Source organism: Lutjanus erythropterus, chromosome 5 (genome assembly GCF_056507025.1).
Source record: "Lutjanus erythropterus isolate fLutEry1 chromosome 5, fLutEry1.hap2, whole genome shotgun sequence".
NCBI classification, from domain to species: Eukaryota; Metazoa; Chordata; class Actinopteri; order Lutjaniformes; family Lutjanidae; genus Lutjanus; species Lutjanus erythropterus.
In genome coordinates this window covers 10,214,633-10,235,981 of record NC_139321.1, presented here as the reverse complement: position 1 = coordinate 10,235,981, position 21,349 = coordinate 10,214,633, and the positions used below count along the sequence as shown (strand labels likewise).

Sequence of the window (21,349 nt, the reverse complement as noted above, 5' to 3'; positions counted from 1 at the left end):
AGACAAACAGCACGAAGTGAACGCCATGTGGCTGGTCACGTGTCCCTGTGTGTTTACATGGTTACGGCAGAGCTCGAGGAGACAGGCTCGTTGTGTTGCAACACTTTTTGTTCTCCACGTACACACACACACACACACAAAAAAAAAATCACTATTACTTCATTATGATTGCCACAATAAAGTTTTAATAAAAATGTTTTTTCGCTATCTGGGGCAGATGGAGTCATGAATACATCACATTGTATTCGTATTTACAGTCTGCGTGAGCATAAACTATAAGCTGCCTGTAAACTGCAGTGTAATTGTGGGTGACAACGTCAACAGACACGAGAAATTAGATTTATATGCAAATGTGTTGATCATAAAATTAACAAAACGGTGATTTGGACAATTTTGACCATGCCTGCGGTTAACGTCCACCCGAACCCTTCAGTTTGACGGTATTTGCTCGCTCCGACACTGTAATAACACATCGTTTTAAGTGTAATGCTAACGCTGTTCACCAGTGTTAACGCTGGCTAGCGTTAGCCGAGCAGGAAAAACCCCAGATGTTAGCTGATAGCCACTTAACGCTGCCTGCGCGCAGTGACATTACAGAAAACAAAACGCGGATGTGATTTATGTCATGGAAAAGCAGGAGAGTGACACTTTACCTTGTTGTCAGCACTCGGGTTCGTGTAACGTTAGTGCTACCACCAGGGTTTGTGCCTCTGATCCCACCCTGTTGTTGTTTCTCCACAAGCGTTTTTTTTTTTCTTTGTCAATAATATACTGCAGACCTCGCAGTGCATGCTGGGAAGGCGGAGGGCGAAAGAGTACGTGCAAGACGTCAACAAAGCGGACGTAAAGATGTTCCAAGCAAAGAGTGTGTGTATAATAACAACCACATAACGTCCCTAATCTAAATAAGAGCGCACAAATGCAGATATATTTGCGGAGTACTTCGAGATATTAGCTGTACTAAATGTATTAATCATGTTAATAACTATATAATGTAGCTCAAAATGTAGCTGCTTTACATGACTGACAATAGATAAAAGGTTTTTGGAGTGTTTCACCCACGATGATCACAAAAGGATGTCATTATTTACCACGATATTTAACCTTTCACAGACAGAAAAAAGTAAAAGCCTTCAGAGTCAGGTCGATGCCTCTGTATGTTAGACTTGATTTATCAGTAAAAGAAAACTATTTATTATCAATCTAGCCTGTTTTCACCGGCATTAAATTGAAAAAGTGCAACAGTAATTTTTAATGTTATGCAGTATGTTGCTACAGGTTGGCATTGTGTCTGGGCTTGACTACTATGACTTTCCACTGACCTTTAAATCTATGATGCAATTTATTTTTCTAATCTGGTTTTGATATAAAGTTTGATCTTGTGATAAATGTGAGTTTATTATTGTTAAGCGTGACTTAAGGGTAAGGTGTTTAAATATTAAAGGGCCACATCAAAAATAACTCTTTAATGTAACAGCGATGATGCCCTCGTGTGCTGTCGGATTTATCATGATTATGAAAGCACACGCAGAACAGGCGGTACTTTATACGAATCTAGTGGTTTGATGGTGAAAGTGACTTTTTCCACTGTTACATTTACAATACTACTTGTTTTCTGGTGGGCTGTTTGGATATTTACATGTATATTTGAGCATGTTGTATACATCTACTTAGTTGTTTTTTGTTTTTTTTTTAGCTAAATCTTCATTGTCTATTGGTTTTGTCAAAATGCATGTATCGTAATTATTACGCCTTATTTATACACGTAAAAGTAACTTAACTAAATTATGATTCCGTTATCTGCTCAGGTATGTAACCGCACGTGTTCTTGTTATGTTGTGTTAAGAGTCGGAAGGACGGACCTTTGTGGCGCCTTGAACGCAACAAGAGAGTGACATGGGAGAGAAACAGAAAGAGAGAGAGGGTGCGTGTGTGCGTGCGTGTGTGTGTGTGTTTGTGTAAAGGGGGCGGGATGCGATGGAATTGGCAACAAAAAGAAATATCATGTCTATGAATATGATTTATACAGCTACAACTATCAGTTGTGCGATTTGAAGGCAGGCAGATGGCCTACTTTATGGTAATGATCCCATACGTACACGTACACACCCGAGGAAGCCATGGAGCACACTTTTGTGTAATATCCGGCCGTTTAGCATACATACGAGCGAAGGGGCAAGCGGATGTACTGTATCTACATTCTGTCTGTGGAGCCATGTCGACCTCGTTATATATTTATATATTGAAGAGGGCGTGGTCAGTGGAATCGGGTTCAGCCAATGGCGTCGCAGTGGAGGGAGCGGGGCGTTCCATTCTGTTAGGAGCAGAAGTTGAACAGCGCGAGCTGAGACAGAGGTCTAGAAAGGCAGCTAGAGAGGGAGCAGAGGCAACGGCCCTCTTCTGGAGGGGGGGCTTATTATAACAAATATATACACACATGTGTGAGCTGTTTGGCCGCACGATAGGTCATATGTGGATAACAGTTATTTTAGAAAAGCATAAAACCGCGGCTTTACATTTAAAATGCCTATTTTACTTTTCCTGTTAGACACGTCCGCCTCTATGAATCAGCGCACTTATTTGGGTACGACGTATCTGGACGTTGCTAAAGGCGCGGTTGAGGTCTTTATGAAGGTAAAGAATGATTTTACCCCGACTTTCTTCAGCAAGTGTGCACCTTTGGAGAGCTTAGGGTTCCTTGGGCAAGATTGGTCGAAATTAATATATGTTGTTTTGGTTTTCTTTTTTTGACAGCTGCGTGCCCGAGACCCGGCTAGTAGAGGCGACAGGTACATGCTAGTTACATTCGATGATCCACCATACGGAGTGAAGGTAATTAGCAACTGATACAATTTTTACATTTGACAAGTCGAACGTATTTTTCTGTCAGTGAGACTTTATTGTCCTTCTGGTTTGTAGTCAGTGTTGGGCGGCTTCCCGGTGGCGAAAAACGGCAATTTTTTTGCTCCAAATACCCGCAGACCCGGAGCTGCACTGCCTCCGACCATCCAGCGGACATTTTGCTTTTGTGTTGAGAAAAGTCTCGGGCGTTGAGATGGAGGCGGAGAGATTTATTATCGTCTATGACGTCGCTCTTTTTTTGAAAGTACCATGTTTCGATTGGTCAGGAAGCCCGCCAATCACCCCGTACTCCTCCCCTTCCATCATCCACGCATTACCATTGGTCAATCTGGTCTGAAAGTTGATAAGCCCTTTTTCATCGTGATATTTTTTTTTTTATTTTTATGAGTTCGCTAGAAGAAAATTATCATTATTCATATGGTAATTATTTGTCATACCGACATTATTAGCATTATGGCCCAGCATACAAACACTGTAGTTTCACACACACACACACACGCCCAGGCAAAACAAAACAAAACAGACAACCTGTGAATCACTGCAATTATTTCAGGGTTCTCATGTCAGCAAAGCTATCTTCACCACTAATCTATTGACTTATTTTATGACCTGTCACACATCTCTCACTGAGCTTTTCATGCCCCATAAAATACAATCCATAGTACCCCTGAAGTCCTTGATCTGCTTCACTGACTGGTCTATGTGTGTAGAGATCTCTTAGCTTGCCTAACTGTCTACAAACGGCACTCCACTACTCTCAACACAATATGTTGAGTACTTATCCCATGGTTATTAATGCTTGAAGAAATATAGAATTGTTTGCTTTCTGTATGAAGTTTTATTTTATTGTTCGCATGCTTCATGACCAAATTACAAAATATCAGAGCTGAAAAGTAATTAATCACTGCTGTCTTTAATAGTGGTTGCTGGTGTGAGGTACAGAGGTGCGTGTTATAAAGTAATAGTGCAGGTCAAAAGGTACTTGTAATGACTAGTTAATCACATATTTCTTGTTTTTCGACTGAGATATTTCTTGTTTTGATAGCTCAGTTTAGGTGCAGTTTGCCGCACTATTTCAACAGCTGCAGCTTTTGATAGAGAATTGTCTTTATTATCACAGCATGTTTTGTTTTTTTTTTACCTTAAAACAAACAACCTCCATGCCATGACAATAAAGGCATTTTTAAAATGCTTTAAAAGAGAGTGCCTTGGAGTATTTTGTGACGCTTATGTACACGCGTCCTTATCCAAATTGCACTTCAAACAAAGCTGAGTCCAGGAAGCGCTCCTACCAAAACAATCTTCATCTTTTGAAAGAGCACCAAACCAGAAACTACAATATTACGGTCTATCTCATGATAATTGAATACAGGCTATACAATATTTCACACTCTGGCATTAGGGATGCACTTTAATGATCATACCAGCAACAAAGAAAATGGGAAATGTTTGAATAATTAAACATGTGCTAGGAGTGAGGATGTAGGAGAAATCATTGGAAAAATAGGGTTAGTAAAATAAAAAAAAAAGGTGTAAAATAAATAATTTTTATTTCACCTGCTGATTAGAGGTTTTGTCTTGTGCAATTAATTAAAATACCAAGATTTTTTTGACTTTTTGTTATTAACATTCTAGGGCTTACCATAGTTTAATACATTTTTGCATAACAATACTAAAATCACCCAAACTTCTGAACGATTGGCAGAGCTGTTTTTTAAGAGTAACTTCCCTTTCCTCAAATAGGCTATAATTTTAAACAAACAATTTATCGAAGTACTTAATTACAGTATATTTAGTGTACTTTCAACTTCCGCAAACCTTCACATTTTGTTTCAGTATAACTACAACACAGATGAATTTTTAAGTTTTTCTTCGATCAACTAATGTTCATTTTTGTTTACTGTTAATATTTAAAGCTGTGCAAGAGCAACGTAACTGTCAGGCTATATCTGGCTCTTTGTTGACCTCCAAATGGAGCTCACTGCCCAGGCACTTAAAACATTATTGCGTAATTTTTATTCTGTTACTGCAGGCGCAAGTATGTGGGACTGGGGTCATGACAAGTGGTTACGAGTGGATGCTGTCATTCATGTGATGCTTCCTACTTCATTCAGTCATTGACCTTGCAGTATTCCAGTCCAGATCATCGCCTCACGTGTCCCACTGAAATAGTCTTGTGTAAACACTTTGGCCAAACAATCCAGCGTCTGATTCTCCCCCGTCACCTACAGTAAAATCATCCAGGTGCTGCTGCTGCTGCTGCTGTGTGAAGTGCTTCTCCCTCGTTGTAAAGTCTGTCCTCAACTCCTCTTCCTCCCGCTCTTCCTCTCTTTGCCTCCGTTGCTTTCTCCTTTGTTGTTTCTGCCTGCTTTGTGCATCGAGGATTATGATGAAAGGACAAGGTTATGCTGAATGGGGCTGCTCTGATTGCACGGTTACAGAGGCAATAAATTGTTGATGTAGAGGGAGAGAGAGAGAGAGAAGAGGTTGGTTGAGAAGAAAATAGAAATATTCTGTAGTCTGAATTATTGAGTGCAAGCTAAGCCTTACACTTCTGCTGGCCTACACGAGGGTCTGTGTCTGTTGTCACTTTTCTACTATGCCTGTGAATGTGTTTACACCTTCAGTTCAGCCTGAGCTGCTCAGTGATGTTGCCTGTATGACCGTATGATATTTATCTAACACCATTCATGGAACGTTAAGCGCTTTTCCTAAAAATTCCACCCAAATCATTTCTTTGGAATGATATCCCACGGTAATCCAAAAATCTACCCACTGGCCCAATTCAAAGCATACATGTTGATACTGGTGCTTCACGTTTTTCTGTGTGTGTGTGTGTGTGTGTGTGTGTGTGTGTGTGTGTGTGTGTGTCCCTAGCCTATCCACCTCCCTCTCCCGATAAAGGAAGTGGTAAGCTTGCAGGTCATCCTTAGATTAAGCATGGAGCTGCAGCCGTAAGGTACTTGACCCCGCTGGAGAAAAGTCCAAGAGCAGTTAGCCTACACACCCACATCCTCTCCTGTGGGAGTGTATCTCTGTCAGGAGAGAGGACAGGCTGCAGAAGGAAGAGTATTTTTGGATGCTTGTCATGTATGAAATTAGACTCTTTCTTAAACAGCTCCATCCAGCTCAAATGTGGGCCTGCATTTCAACAATATTATCTTCTATTTCCAGAGCCTGACATAACCTGATCTCATTTTCTGGTTACCATTATGTCATGCTGCACAGAATCAATGGGTAGCTAAGACGTATACCAAAGGTGGCAGTCATGTGCTTGACATAAATCAGTTTGAGGTTGTCAGTGAACAAAACTCGTTCTGTTTTTCTTTGTAATTACATAGTATGAGTATCTGTGGGTGTGGATCTATTTTGGTTTGTGGCTGTTCACCATGCTCCATGGCTTCAGGCCTCCTCTGCTGCTGTGTTGTGTAGCTGTTTTCTGTCCCGCGCGCTAAGCACACTGTCGTGTTCTGTATGCATTTCAGGCCGGCTGGAAGGAGAACCACGCCACCTTCATGTGCGAGCTGAAGAACCTGCAGGCATCAGGGCTGACTACGTTAGGTCACGCTCTCCGCACAGCCTTTGACCTGCTTAACCTCAACCGCCTCGTCTCAGGCATCGACAACTATGGACAGGTATTTGACGCAAACATCCTGCTGATGCATTTCTTTGGCAGCAATCTCATCTGTTGCTATAAGAGAAAAGTAGAATCGCTCTTCACAGTGGTTTCAATGCACATGTAATCCTTTGTTTCGTATAGATGCCAACAGATGTCACAACATCATGATTTTCTTTGTTCACTCAGTGAAAATGAAAATTGTGATGCAAAAATGATCATTCCCCTGAATCATTTTGCGATTGCAATATCTGTCAATATGATTGCGATATGATTTTTTACCAAATCGTGCAGCCGCTTTTAATTTACTGGTCTTTTACCAAGAAAACTGTTTGTCAGACAAAAAGAAAACTTTGATGGCATCACTTTTTACTTAAGGAAATTGTGATGACATACTTTACTAGTAGTGGAAAGAGCAGTGAACGTCTTTACTCAAGTAGAAGTACTATTATATTACTGAAGTATTACTCAACTAAAAGTGAAACTACTGGTGTTAAAAAATACTTGAGTAAAAGTACAAACTATTCTTCCCAAAAACTACTCAGAACATTAGTTACTATTTACTGTATTTTTGTTTTTGTTTGTGTGTTTTTCCCCTCTTTATGCCTTGATTTTAGTGGCCTAATTGCCTTGCTGGCTACAAAAATGTAGATGGAAGTTGTGGATATTAATTAAAATTGCAGGTTTACTCAGTAGTGGATTGATATTTTAAAAGTAATAAAGTAGTTTACATAGTGAAATGCATTCATGAGTATGAGTCAAATTACAGGGTTGATAAAATACTTATAGAAGTACCCCAAAAATTACTTGTTTATAGTCTTCCACCCCGTATCTCATTATTCTTATAGACCAGGAGTTTTCAAAGTCTGAGTCTGTCTTCCTCCTTTCAGATGAAGCATGGATAAATGTGCCCCTCCCTGTTTTACTTGATTAGTTTCACTGGATTTCTATGGGATCATGAATATGTTATTTGATCCCACAAACACTCAGATAACAGTTTAGCCATGATAGCTTAATATTGCTGTTTGACATAACGTCAGACTACTCCAAATGCATAAAAAAGGTCTGTCCAAAGGCATTTATTGGTTTTTGACTCTGGGAAAGTGAAAAACAACTAAATGCTCTCTGTAATCAGATCACGCGCATTTAGACTCTTCTATATGATCTATATGTCTGTATGATATGTTCTTTTCCTAACTAATATAATAACTAATATTTTTTCATGCCCATCCACTGAGCCCCTCTAAAACTCTTTGGAGCCCCCTGGCGAGGCCGTCCACTGTTAGAGACCAATCGATTTAATGGACTCATTGAAAAAATAATCTATAGATTTATCAATGGTGAACAAAAAATGTTAGCTCCAATCTAATGACTACTCACAGAAATTACAGACACTATGACTATAAGACACAAACCTGTCGTTTTATTTTTGGTTGTGGTTGAAAACGTGAGATTAGGTACAAGACAGTGACATGCCATGTTTTTGTCATCATTTAGTGGTGGACTGGTTGTGTTAGAGAACCAAGAATGAGGCTTACAAACAGAGAGACAATACATCTGGAGGAAGTTAAGAACTTGTGAGCAAAGCATTTTAAAGTTGATTCCACGAGACAATTTTTTTTCTGACATACCAGCGGGAAAATGAGTCTGAAGCAAGGCTTTCCTGATAAAGCCAACACATACAGTCTGTTGTCTTTACCTGAATAAATGAAGGTTTTGATAACGATTGTGACAAAGCTCTCAGCTGGCAGCCTTTATTCCCCTACCTGGAGAAAAAAAAAAAGAATATTGACTTTTGATTGCAGCTTAATCCACTCCGTCTTGCCTCAGTTAGCACTGTCATCAGCTCCTCACACACATCTTTCCTCCAAACTGCTGCCTGAAGCCAGAGATGGATTACTACGCTCAAATAGTGATACAATTTCTGTGCATTGTGTGTGCGTGAATGTGTGTGTGTGTGTGTGTGTGCATCTATTAATGCATTCTCTGAGTGTTTGAATTAGACGAGGCTGACCCCTACAGCACAATGGTAGAGGCCCCTGTCCTTAACAAGTAACACAAGGACACTCTGCAGCTTACAGCTACAAGATTACAAGCTGCAATACACAGTTCATATTAGTATCCAGGAGGTTAGCGGAGGTGTGATGCTAATACCATGCTAATTACTCTTTAATTTGAGCTGCTTGAGAGACCAGTTACGTCTTGTGTTTGAGGCGGTGGGAATCTTTTTGAGACACAGAGCCAAGAAGCAGTCTAGTAAGAATATTCAGGGTCACTGTTTGCCTGAACTTGGATGTAATTTTTGGATGTCACCGTTTCCCTCTCAGGGCCGTAACCCCTTCTTCCTCGAGCCATCTGTGATCATCACTATCACTGATGGGAACAAGCTAACACACAGCTCTGGGGTGCCAGATGAGGTGAGGACGCAAACAAACGCAGCAGTTCTACCATGTACCCTTTGTACTGAACTGATCTGTTAAGACTTTCACGAGTAAGATTTGGAAAACTATTAAAATGTTCACATGTGGCAGTTTTCACACATAAAACATCATCCTTGTCTTTCTTGACCCCGTCTGTCGTCTAGCTGCACCTGCCTCTGAACTCTCCGTTGGCAGGCAGCGAGCTGACCAAAGAGCCCTTTCGCTGGGACCAGCGTCTGTTTGCGTTGGTGCTGAGGCTGCCAGGAGCAGCCACACCAGACAACGAGCAGCTTGGCAGCGTCCCCACAGATGAGTCTGCCATCACCCAGATGTGTGAAGTCACTGGAGGTTTGGCACTTTCTTATTTTGGTACCCCAACGTGGGGCCTGTATTCACGCCACCATTTCTGTTTCCAATCATCATGAGCCCTTTATAGATGATTTGTAGTGCATGGTGTAAAGTGCATGGGGCAAATACATGTCCAACTCCTATTTGCTATTTAAATGGAACATAATCTGGGCACAAAGTAACACACAAGGAACTAAGGGGTTATATTTAGTCACTTAAATAATCATCTGTGTGTCAGAGTGTCCCATTCCTTTTAAACGCCAGGATTGTCTGTCTTTGGCACATTGCTATTTAAATGATGGATTTGAAAACTGAAAGCAGAATCTCTAATCATTAAAGTAAATCATTTAAGGAAACACCCATACATCAACACAACAAAATAAAGAAATCACCCAGAGAGCTCACTCTGCTCGATATCATTTAAAGCATGGTTTAATGATCAGAGAGGCTACTTTCACTTGTTTTAAACATTTCTATGCATGCAGTAATGTTACTGTTCCAAATATTGTTAATATATAAGCACCAACACTAAAACCTGTAGTTATAAACTTGACAGGGCAGAGGAAACTCTCAAGGGAAAATATGTTTTTAGACAGCTCTGATGGAATTCAGGATTTATACATCTGCTTTAGTCTGAACAAATTCGCTGTATGATCTGCGACCATCAGTGAGATATTTTGAATGTGTAGAGGAACTCAGGGCATTAATTAACATCAGATTGGATTTAAACAATCAATGAAGTTACAGCTGCTGTGCCTCGTGTGTAAATGCACACAGCATGTCTCTTAACAGGGGAGATGCTTCATCCTATTTCGCCCACTCGCAACTCATCTGAATAATGAATAATCTGAACTTATCTCCCTTTAAATAACGGGAAAGTCCTGCATCATTGACTTCAGTCTAGGTTTTTGTTGGTCAGTGGTAGAATCACTTTCTGCTGCATCAAAATAACAAAGTGTTGACAATGTGCCTGACTACACCTAATTTGTTTTTTGGGCACAAGTAACTTTGCTACCTAAACCGTGGACGCTGGGCGTGAAAATGACAATGACAGCTGCACTGTGTGCCGCTTCATTCTAGGTGAAAGATAGATTCCCATGTGTTTGTGTGCTTCTTTTGGAAACACTCCTAATTCGTCGTGTGATATATGACAGTTGTGTTGCTGTTTGTCTCTCAGGTCGATCGTACTGTGTGCGGACTCAGAGGATGTTGAACCAGTGTCTGGAGTCTCTGGTCCAAAAGGTTCAAAGTGGTGTTGTCATTAATTTTGAGAAGACGGGGCCCGATCCGCCTCTCATTGGGGAAGGTGAGTTTTTGGATGACGCACACTAACTGGACACAACAACTTTATGTAAGTCCTGTCTTCACAGCAGTTATGGCTAATTTTACGAACATGAAAAGCAGTAATTACATTTCGACTCAAGAGCCCAGTCAAGTGCATAAAGCATGAATCAAATTGTTCGTGCACTCTGAAAGAAGTGTATTTTATTGACTTTCTGAGAATATTACCTCATCATATTTCACACAGTTAGTTAGAGCAAAGATACTGAGAGCAGTCAAACAGCTGAAAGCAGAAGAGAATCTTCTTATCTTGAATCACCACGCTGCGGTTTTACACTAAAAGGAGAAGTGAATTCATTTTGTAGATCAGCCAAATAAAAAATGAGTAAAGAAAACTGCTGAGATCATGCAGCTGGTATTTAAGAGAGCTAAACACTGCTTTAGAAAATGATAGAAAAGCTTCTTCTTATCAGTGACCCAGGATTTGTTTGGTTCCTTTCAAATTCACATTAATTGTTTGTGTCAGAATTTAGTTAATTGTTGATTGACGTTCTGCCTTATACCATCCTTTTTTTTTGTTCTGAAAGACAACTCAGTGGAGTCGAGTCGTCCTGTGTCGTCCTTCAGCCCGCAGCCGTGGCACAGTTGCCACAAACTCATCTACGTGCGACCAAACCCAAAGACGGGTGTTCCAGTCGGGCATTGGCCCATACCAGAGTCCTTCTGGCCGGACCAGAACTCTCCAACTCTGGTGAGCAGAGAGAGACTTTAAAATATCTCAGCAGCGCTTTTAATCTGTCCCTCTGCAGGTTACCTCTTAATGAACTGGATTTATAAATGTTTTCTTAGTGTGCAGGTAAATCTGCCTACGTACATAATAAATTGACGCTCAAGGCTGTCTTTGACATTATGTTGTTTATCTCCTACTATTTATAGTGTCCTTGTGTGTGTCTTCGTAGATGATCTCCCTGCACCGGTTTTACACAAACTTTCTCTTTTGCTTTCACCTTCTCTTTTTTTTTTTTTGTCTTCCTCTCTGTTATTGGCAGTCCTCTTTTTCTCTGACACGAGTCACTAACTTTGACTTACAGCCAATATAATTAAGTGTTCAACTCTGCAAACTCATTGTCTGATTTACATTGTCTGATGCTTTTGCAAAGGCATCACATGGGTCCATACTAGGGCTGCCACAGTATCAGATTTTCACTACATGATATGTGGCAAGGGCTGAGCAATATATCAATAGTTTATTGATATCATCTAAGATTTTAGATATAGTTATAATTGTTGTGTTTCTTGGTTTTAAAGGCTGCATTACTGCATTTTCTTTACCAACTTTGTCATTATATCCACAGTACTGATGAGTACTTATAAGGGCTGCACAATTAATTGAAATATAATCAAATTGCAATATGGTCAAGTGCAATAATCGAATCACAGAAACTGCTTTTTTTTTTTGTCAAGGAAAAATGTGTGACAGAACATTCATTATAAAGAAGCACTGTAGTGCTACAGAGATGCCCTGGCCCACAAATCTCATTTTCCAGATTTAAGAAAACTTTACGTTTACATTTGATACCTGCCCCAACAAACGTCAGGTCATTTTAAGAGTTTCTGTCAGTGAAGATGAAAATTGTCATGTAAAAATGATCCTTCCCTCTAATCCAGAATCTAAAGGTATTCTTATCATTATATCTGTCAAAATAATTGCAATATGATTTTCTTTTTTACCAAATCATGCAACCCTATTTATCAAAAACCTCTTTCTATTAATATTTTGTGAAAGCACTAATATCTATCAAAATATCACTAAATATTGAGGTATTTGGTCATTGTGATATTTGATTTTGTCCATATTGCCCAGCCCAAATTGTGTCTCAATTATTTCTTCGTTTATCTCCTCCTTTCAGCCGCCGCGCTCTGCTCATCCCGTGGTGCGTTTCTCTTGTGTGGACTGTGAGCCCATGGTGATCGACAAGCTCCCCTTTGACAAGTATGAACTGGAGCCATCTCCACTGACCCAGTACATTTTGGAAAGGAAGTCTCCACACATGTGCTGGCAGGTATGGTAGATAACATATTCACACATCCGTCTGCTCCGTTTGTTTTGCTTTAACTGTCACTGCTGTTGCCACGGGGGCTTTTACAAAAGAACTGAAATAATTAGGCTGCTAGCTTTACTGGAAATATGTTTTCATCTTTATTTGCTGTTTGTAGCTGTGAATAAGTAATGAGCCTCACTTATAAAGCTTGTTTTCTGAAGTTCAGTTTTGAAACTCAATAACCAAAATTATATTTGACTTTATAATTTTCTTTGTTGCCCTCAGGTGTTTGTTAGCAGCAGTGCGAAGCAGAATGACCTGGGGCAGCCATTTGGTTATCTTAAAGCCAGCACCACTCTCACCTGTGTCAACCTGTTCGTCATGCCTTACAACTATCCGGTCCTTCTCCCGCTCCTCGGTAAGACATATGGCAGTAAAGCATTTCTTTAACATGGCCTCAAAAGTTCTGGGTCAGTGGGTCTGAGCTGATATTAAATTTAAAAAGCTTTCTTTTTCTGGGTCACTTCATCCTCTGCAATCTTTTTCCCCCCAGTCATGAAAACAGCTATAAACATAATCACAAGTAACAGGGTTATAACAGAGCAGCTCTGTAAACATCTTTAAAATTTGCTATGCAACAAAATAAATATTTTGGGATAGAGTGGTGTTCAGAGGGATAAATGTTAGTGTCTGTTATTTTAACACTAGATTTTTTTTCCATTTATCATACATAACATTAACATATGCTACCATCTCAAGTTTCAAATATGTACAAAAAGACTAACGACAGTGGAAAGTAACAAAACCTACAACATCCAAAACAGACAGATCACAAAATAACCCCACATGCATCCAAGTGCATTCCAGCACAGACGGGACAGACATCCTGTGGAGGTTTGAGTTCATACTTCCAAACCAGATTATAGTTTATTAATCGGTCCCAGGTTTCGTGAAATGTCTTAATGGAGTCGCAGAGGACAGGGTTGCAAACTTGGTGCATTTTGCGTAACCGATAGCGGAAAATGCTAACAATTGATTAATCATTAATAACTAACAAGATACGAAATACATGTTGTTTTTCCCTCATTTTAGGTTTAAGTTTCCTTATTCAACAAATGCCTCCGGCAGACAAAACAGTGTCAAATGAGGTGAACTGCTGACATTTCCAGACAATCGATTAATTCTGATTAATGCATTTTTAATCCGTTCCATTCTTAACGATGATTAATCAATTAATGATCAACATCCCTAGTTGAAGATGCATCTGATTTTTTCCAGCTTGATGTTCTGTATCACATCTTTGATGCATTGCTTTTGTGATGGATGACCCTCTGTGAGTGAGCAGAGAGATTAGAATCATCTGGGACTGAGGAAACAACAAAATACCAAATAGTAGGAGAAGGCAAAGTATTACAGCCATAAGTCTTTGAAATGGTGTCAAAACAGGATGGTCAAAATGAGTTCTGGCCAAGTCTTCAGCATATAGTAGATTTTCGCTGGGGTCTGTTTGCACCTGTCACATATCAGCCTAAAACTACTACAAAGAGTTTTTAACTGGTAATGAAACCGTCTCAGTTGAATACTGATGCCTCTATATGACCTAAATAAGTAAGTAAGACCATCCGCAAGAAGATTTTCTATTTCTATGTAGATGTTTTTAATGCCTGCCACCAGGGCAGATCCTCTGTGAAGCCAGATAAATCCAGCCTGTGTTTACATTCTCCCAGGCAGAGTTACAGTGAGTAGTACATTAGCCAGTTAAAAAGAAAGCAGGCTGGGATTTTTTATTTAGATTATTTTATTTTTTACCCTCATATTTTGTGGTTATGGCAGCGCGAACACTACTGCTTTTGTCTGCAGGGCCCTCCAAAGTCAACAAAATATGAAAGTTCCTTGTAGCAGCTTCAAGTTAAGCCTGCAGGCTTAAGTTTGGGAATATTATTGCAAGTTTGGCTTTAGAGAAGTGTAGCACTTTGAACTGAATTAGATGAAGGCATGTCCTGAGGTTTTAGAAGAGGAATGAACACTAAAAAAGAGCCCTATTCCTGTTCTGACAGCAGGACCTATAGATCATTTACCTTTTTTTTTTTCGAATATGAGATATAGAGGGATTCTATCTATCTGTGATCTGCTCATAAATCATAAAGGTCCAACCTTTATTTAGCATATTGACCACTAGCAAAGAATCCAGATAAGATAATGGGGGGATAGTTGAAAAAATTATTAAACTTTTAAAGTATGAAGTCTCTGGTTTATAAATGATGGGGAAAAAATGAACTCTAGTAAATCCAAAATTTCTGGCAAAAGTTTTATCAGTATATAACATGTGTACCTGTATCATACCAAATTTGGAAGCTTTTGTTTGATAAAGATGGTTGAAAAAGGTCATAGTTTACAGGTGAGGGAGCTGAAATGTTCTGTATACCCAGGCAGTGCGTAATGGTTGGGTAAACTAGTTATGCTAAAACTGCACAGAACAAAGCAGCGAGCGACTGGACTACTTTGTGGTCATTTCAATCTGCAGCCAATCTGCAGGGGCGATACCTCGGGGGGGAGAGAACATTAAATCTTGATGGTGGTGTATATTTCTGATGCTCTTTTAGACTCACCGCCTGAATATCGATGTTTGTACAACAGTCAGCCCCGCAGCAGGAGGAGGCGCAGGTGCTGAAACTTAATTCTCACACAGTCATCCTTTTTTTGTCTTTTTTTTCAGATGATTTGTTTAAAGTGCACAAACTAAAACCAAACCTCAAGTGGCGGCAGGCTTTCGAGATGTACCTGAAGACGATGCCACCATACTACCTCTTGGTAAACTCACGCTGTGTCGCTTATGCTGGTTTGAGTAAACATTCAGTGCTTAAATTTATATTGTCTCTACATACAACTAACCCCCACTTTTTCCTCTCATTTTCTTCTGACAGCCCTTAAAAAAGGCCTTGAGGATGATGGGAGCACCTAATCTTATTGCGGACACCATGGACTGTGGCCTCAGTTACAGTGTTATCTCTTACCTGAAGAAGCTCAGCCAGCAGGTAAAGACTCAAGTGTCCTCTGCATGAGACAAAACACTTCAGAATAAAAGCCCATCTTATTTCATTATCTGAAAGATTTCATTATGAAGCAGCAAAATCAGGAAATTGAGGTTTTCATCAGCAGTAACTTAAAACAACTCCTACGCAGCTGAACATGAAACAGTGGAATAAAGCAGATAACCGAAAGTACAAACAGCGCAGCATGACAGAAACTAAACTTTATACCACAGAGATTCAGTTAGAGGCTACAAAATTACTTAGAGCTGAACACAGAGACTTTTAAAAACATTCTCTCAGCTCTCTGCTCAAGCATAATTTGAGTCTGGGGTTTTCAGCCCACATCAGAAGTAAAAACATGAAGGCAAACTCTTCTACTCGCAATGGGAACTGAGACAGTGTCCCATCTTTAGCGGGTTAGCGGTGTTTGAAAAACCTGCATATACGTGCTAATTTTGGTGTAAAAGCTGTATCTGTCTGTAGGGTAAAGGTCAAGCAACAGACTGAGCCTTAAATTTGACCTGGAACGAGAATCATGTCTGCTGTGTTTTGGTAAAACAACAATAAACACTGAAGCTGTAATGAATGTTCATAAAATGAAATTATCCCATACAATTTGTGTTAGCCATTGTCTCCCAAACATGAGGAAAACAAACTCTTTGTTCTATTGTGCGGTAGAGGAGTTGTAATGTTTGTGCTATTTATGTTGATGTAAACATAATGCTGCATTGTTTGGGTTCAGCAGATGGCTGTTTAAGAGTGACAGTATAAAGAAAACAAGCATGAAGTGTGAAATTATTTATATAAAAGACTCAAAGAAACAACACAGAAAAATGTACAACAAAATGCTTTGATGTGTCAGTGCTCTAAACAGTACTCCTTACCAAAGTCTTTTTTTTTCAGTCTGAACTGGAATGTCTGAGCAGACCGTTTTTTTCTCTCTGTTCTGTTGGTATAAAGGCAAAGATGGAGTCAGATCGTCTGATCGTGTCTGTGGGGAAGAAGGCTCCCCAAGAAACTGGCATCAAGGTGAAGAACCACTCCAGCTCGCTGTCACTGGCCCACCGCCGGGACTTCAAGCAGTTGCTGCAGGGAATCACCGGGGAGGGTCCCCTTCGCCTGGTGGACATCAACTTCAAAGAGTTTGCAGGCTTCCAGATCGCTCTGCTCAACAAGGTAGACTCAGGACAGAAAGGACATTTTCTGAAAAGCATGACATACTTTGTGTGGGTGGGAAACTCAGAGGAGAAACAGGGCAGGTTCGATGTTTGATGTGTTTTCTCTGATGTGTTCACAGGATGTAAAACCTCAAGCTTATCGAAACGCCTACGACATCCCAAGACGAAACCTGCTGGATCAGCTCACCCGAATGCGCTCCAATTTGCTGCGGACGTCACAAAAACTGATCCGAGGGCAAGACGAAGGTATAAAATCCTACTGATACAGGGTTAGGTTGATTAAGTTACTTTAGTTTATTTTAGTTTCAGTTGATTGCTTTTGTCCTGCCCACAATACAAATGAAAGCAGTACTCCAAAGTCAAGTCGAGAGAGGAAAGTCTGTTTTACAATTAATTGCAATCTTAAAATAGTTATGGGTGAAAAGTAGAAAATGTATCCAACAGATCAAGTTAAGATAAATTTTTAATGATTTGTCCAGAAGCTGCACTGAGATGTGCATGGCTGAAGGCAGTCATTTAAAGGATTACTTTGGATTATTCCAAGTGGAACTGTATGAGATACTTATCGATAGTCAGTGAGTTACCTACAGTAGATGGGTGTTAACTCCAGTTCTGAGAAGTAGCAGAAGTCTCGAGGTAGGAAGCTAAGGAATGTGCTGCAGTGGACAGGTACAGAAGCAAAATGTATTTTAGCCATCTAAAAATGGCCCACCTTTAAAAAAAAAAACATCATAAACTTTTGGGAAACCACCCTTATATTATCTCCTCAAAACAACCAAACTCCATTGGCAAAACCAGTCATTTTACCTTGCAGGACACAGGAGTCGTTGGTCTACTGCTGCCTCACACTGTTTTCAAGGATTAGTTGGGATTCACCAAAGTCGCACAATAACACAAACAAATTAACTGACTGAGGCTGCAGTGGACCAGTAACTCCTGTGAGGTAAAGTTACTGGTTTTGCCTTTGGAGTCTGGTTGAGAGAGAGAGCAACATTTGGGTTATATAATGGTGATTTCCCATCAGAAAAGGCTGTCTGATGGCAAGGTAAAACTAAATATAACTAAATATAGCGAACTTTTACACTGATTTTGTTGCAGACAGGCCTTTTCTAAGTGGCTAAAATACATTTTGCTGTGGACTCTGGCATGCCGACCACCATCTACTGCAGCTAACACACTCGCTATTGATAGTCTCCACCTTAAATAATCCGAAATATCCCTTTAATGAACAGGAATAACACTAAGCTAATTACAAAAAAAAAGTCAAATATAGTCAGTCAAATGCTAATATAATTTCCTGTGTTTGTCAGACTATCTGCACAGTATTCCAGTGGCTCAGATGGGAAACTATCAGGAGTACCTAAAAATGATGCCGTCTCCTCTGAGAGAGATTGACCCCGACCAACCGAAACGCCTGCACACATTCGGGAATCCTTTCAAGCAGGATAAGAAGGTAAAAATACACCAACACAAAGTACTGGTCGATACACTTTATATCTATGCACGATGAGATGTTTTCTTTCATCATTTAGTCCTCTCGTTGTTTAATGCTTTGTTTTCTTGTATGTCGTTTACCTCAGGGGATGATGATCGACGAGGCAGACGAGTTCGTAGCGGGGCCTCAAAACAAGAAGAGAGGAAATTCTGGCGATCCCAACTCGGGGGCCACGATGAAGAGGAGGCGGAGTATGTCCCCGTTACTGCGGCGACCACAGACCCCACCAGGAAGCACCAACCATGTGATGGGGAAGAGTCCGGTTCAAGGGCAGCAGAACCTCCTGAAACCCATCCCACAGCACAAAGGTAAGAACCTGCAACATGAGAGTTTTACTGTATGTGTTGATCACAGGAATACAGACAGACAACAAGGAATGGTACTGAATTAGTGGTTTTAAATTATTTGTTACCCCCACAGGAGTGGACGGAAACAACATGGTGGTCACAGAGAGTAACGGAGACGGGGGTCTCGGGCCTGAGTCGGGGGAGATCTGGCCCGCTGAGCTGGACAATGGAGCAGGGAACCCATCCACCCTGAGCCTGGAGGAGAAGACCCGGCTGGGTGCAGCAGATCAGGGAGAGGACGTCAACATGACGGAGGAGAGAATAGCGGAAGATCATCTAGACGAGCAGCTCCTGGTGGACAAGCACACCCTCGATCGTCTGAGTCCACAGAGCCAGCTGGAGAGCGCTGAAGGCGACCCTGCAGTGCTGGAGACCATTTACATCGCCCCACTAGATGGCAGCCAAGCAGAGCTGAGGAGCCGGGTCATCAAGGAGGTCCGCAAACCAGGGAGAAGTGAGTATGAGCCGCTGTGGTAGATTACATCACATCCATTTTAATTTTAGTGTCACATGAGGAACATATGACGGTCTCTTTATCTGTGTCTGTGTATTTTTTTTTTATCAGACTATGAGGCAATACTCAGACTACTGCAGCAGGTGAAAGGACCAGTTAATGTTCAGAAGTACTTCATCCAGCACGCTATCAAAGAGGCCATCAGGTAAGAAACAATTACTCATTTTAGACTGGTTTAATTATAGGGTTAAGTGTTTTCCAGTGTCCTTGAAATACTGCAGATATAAAAGGGACATTTGGGAGTATTTCATATGGGCAAGTCACCAGTTTAAAGATGCATAGAGGAAGCTAACAGCAGCGACACACCACACACTGACGCGCTGTAAAGCACTGTGATATGTCAGTTCTGGAGCAAGCATTGAATTATAAAACAATGTCATGAATTTAAAGCTTTTTAAGTGTCCCTTGATAAAAAAGAGGACCCATCAGCCTGAACGAAATACAGGAATTGCTGGTCTATCGCTGCCTCTGCTAGTTTATTATTGTTATTGTGTTTATTATTGTTTGTACTGCAGATGACATACTGAGTATTGATAAGTACCTGATACAACCCAGCCTCAAATAATCTGAACCAACCTTTTAACAGTGACTCATGACCATACTGCGGTTATTTTCATAGTTTTTTTTAAAGCAGGTCCTCGTCTCTTTGTGCAGGCTCGCCTTATTCTGTTCTTTAGTCTAATTTTCTTTTGTCTCTCTGGCAGGTTCAAGAAGCGGGTACTGATCCAGCAGCTGGAGATGGCCCTCGCCGAGGTGGACGAGAAGGACGCGACATCCTCACAGCTTCCCAACGATCAGGGCAGTTAGTGACGAAGCCATCTTCGCCTTGTGACCCGACGAAGAACAAGCTCCTCTCGTCTGAAGTATATTCTCTTGACCGTTGGATTCACCACGGTGACAGACACGTCCTTGTTGAGTAAGCTCATAAAGACAAATTGGGGGGACTAGAAGGAGGGAAAAGGACAAATGCACTGATAGCAGACGCTCCCGCTGTTCCTGTTCTGTTACATCACATCCTGTAAGAGGTGGAGAGTTTAACTGGAGGAGGGCCCTTTAGGACAGATCCACTCTGGATTAGTACAGAGACTTTAAATAAAATCCTCTTTATAATGACAGATGCCTTAAACATCCATATGGCTTTTGTCTGTATTGGCACATTGTTCAGTAGACACACACACACACACACACACACACACACACACACACACACACACACACACACACACACACACACACTCCCTTAGACAGACACACAATAAGCCGTCAGATCCTCAAGTGGCAGAGCGAGGGATTGAGAGACTCATTCCTGTTATTGTTATTCTATAGTAATAGATCTTTCTTCAGCTGGTCTGAAAAGTGTTTGTAAGGCAGCAACAATGTTTTTCTATGATTAATAAGATGTGTATTCATGTCGATTTATGGCTAACAGGAGAAATTTGGTACACCCAGGTACGCCTCTTTTATCTGCATAAAGGATGAGGCACTCATGTTTTTCTTTACTAAACTGATATCTAATATTTTCCCAGTTAATATCAGTTAATATTGATATGCATTAGCATTAGGTGTGGACGATATGCATAAAATCTATGAGCAAATGTGTCATTTTATCTTGCAGTTGCAATATATAGTGATATATTGTCAAGATTTGGCAAATTCAACCAAAACAACATGGAAAAATAAAATACCCCCAATTGGAAATGTCTATTTTTGGCTAATCGAGTCAATAAAATATCTTAGAAATCAAGGGGAGTACATCATATTGATGCAAAAATGCATGTATATCTAATATTGCCATTTTAAAGGAAAAGGTACCTTGATACAAATGATTGGGCAAAATCTCAAACTTTTCTCATCCTATGGTATATATTATGATATCGCCCAACCCTAATTAACATATTTTTTCAGTCATCAGATCGATATGTTTTAGCCTTCACACTTCTGTCCTGACCTAATTAATATTTGACAGCAGCCATTTTGACATGAAATAGTGCGGCAAACAGAAGGGCTGGACATTAAAATAATGACAACACCAGTATCAACACCAGCACCCTGAACGTCACACCAGTACCAGTAGAGGACTTTATTCGATACCGTTTCTTTCCGTAAAATATACTTCAGCACCACAGGCTGTAATGAGCTGTTAGCTGTAGCTGCAGCAGTTGGTCAGTCACATGTTGCATTAAATCAAAGAACACTTGTGATCGTGTGTGAGGG

The 21,349-nt window shown here is 40.5% G+C and overlaps 1 protein-coding gene across 1 annotated transcript; it reads left to right on the top strand.

The window, feature by feature from the left end:
* The first annotated feature begins 2,339 nt into the window (after positions 1–2,339).
* On the top strand, positions 2,340–21,124 carry ints6l (integrator complex subunit 6 like). Its single transcript, XM_084718745.1, has 18 exons — positions 2,340–2,634; positions 2,755–2,832; positions 6,348–6,497; positions 8,806–8,895; positions 9,063–9,246; positions 10,424–10,552; positions 11,115–11,278; positions 12,438–12,590; positions 12,855–12,987; positions 15,286–15,380; positions 15,494–15,604; positions 16,562–16,777; positions 16,899–17,025; positions 18,090–18,232; positions 18,360–18,582; positions 18,695–19,075; positions 19,187–19,280; positions 19,840–21,124. The coding sequence occupies exons 1-18, from the start codon at positions 2,524–2,526 to the stop codon at positions 19,940–19,942; spliced, it is 2,685 nt and encodes an 894-aa protein (XP_084574871.1). The 5' UTR covers positions 2,340–2,523; the 3' UTR covers positions 19,943–21,124.
* The last annotated feature ends 225 nt before the right edge of the window (positions 21,125–21,349 follow it).

What these genes read in the sequence shown, in the direction of transcription:
- ints6l (XM_084718745.1), top strand. Translation starts at nt 2,524, where the DNA reads ATGCCTATTTTACTTTTCCTGTTAGACACGTCCGCCTCTATGAATCAG. An exon ending in GATGTGTGAAGTCACTGGAG is followed by an intron (nt 9,247 to 10,423) that starts GTTTGGCACTTT and finishes TTTGTCTCTCAG; the next exon opens with GTCGATCGTACTGTGTGCGG. An exon ending in GATCCGAGGGCAAGACGAAG is followed by an intron (nt 17,026 to 18,089) that starts GTATAAAATCCT and finishes TGTGTTTGTCAG; the next exon opens with ACTATCTGCACAGTATTCCA.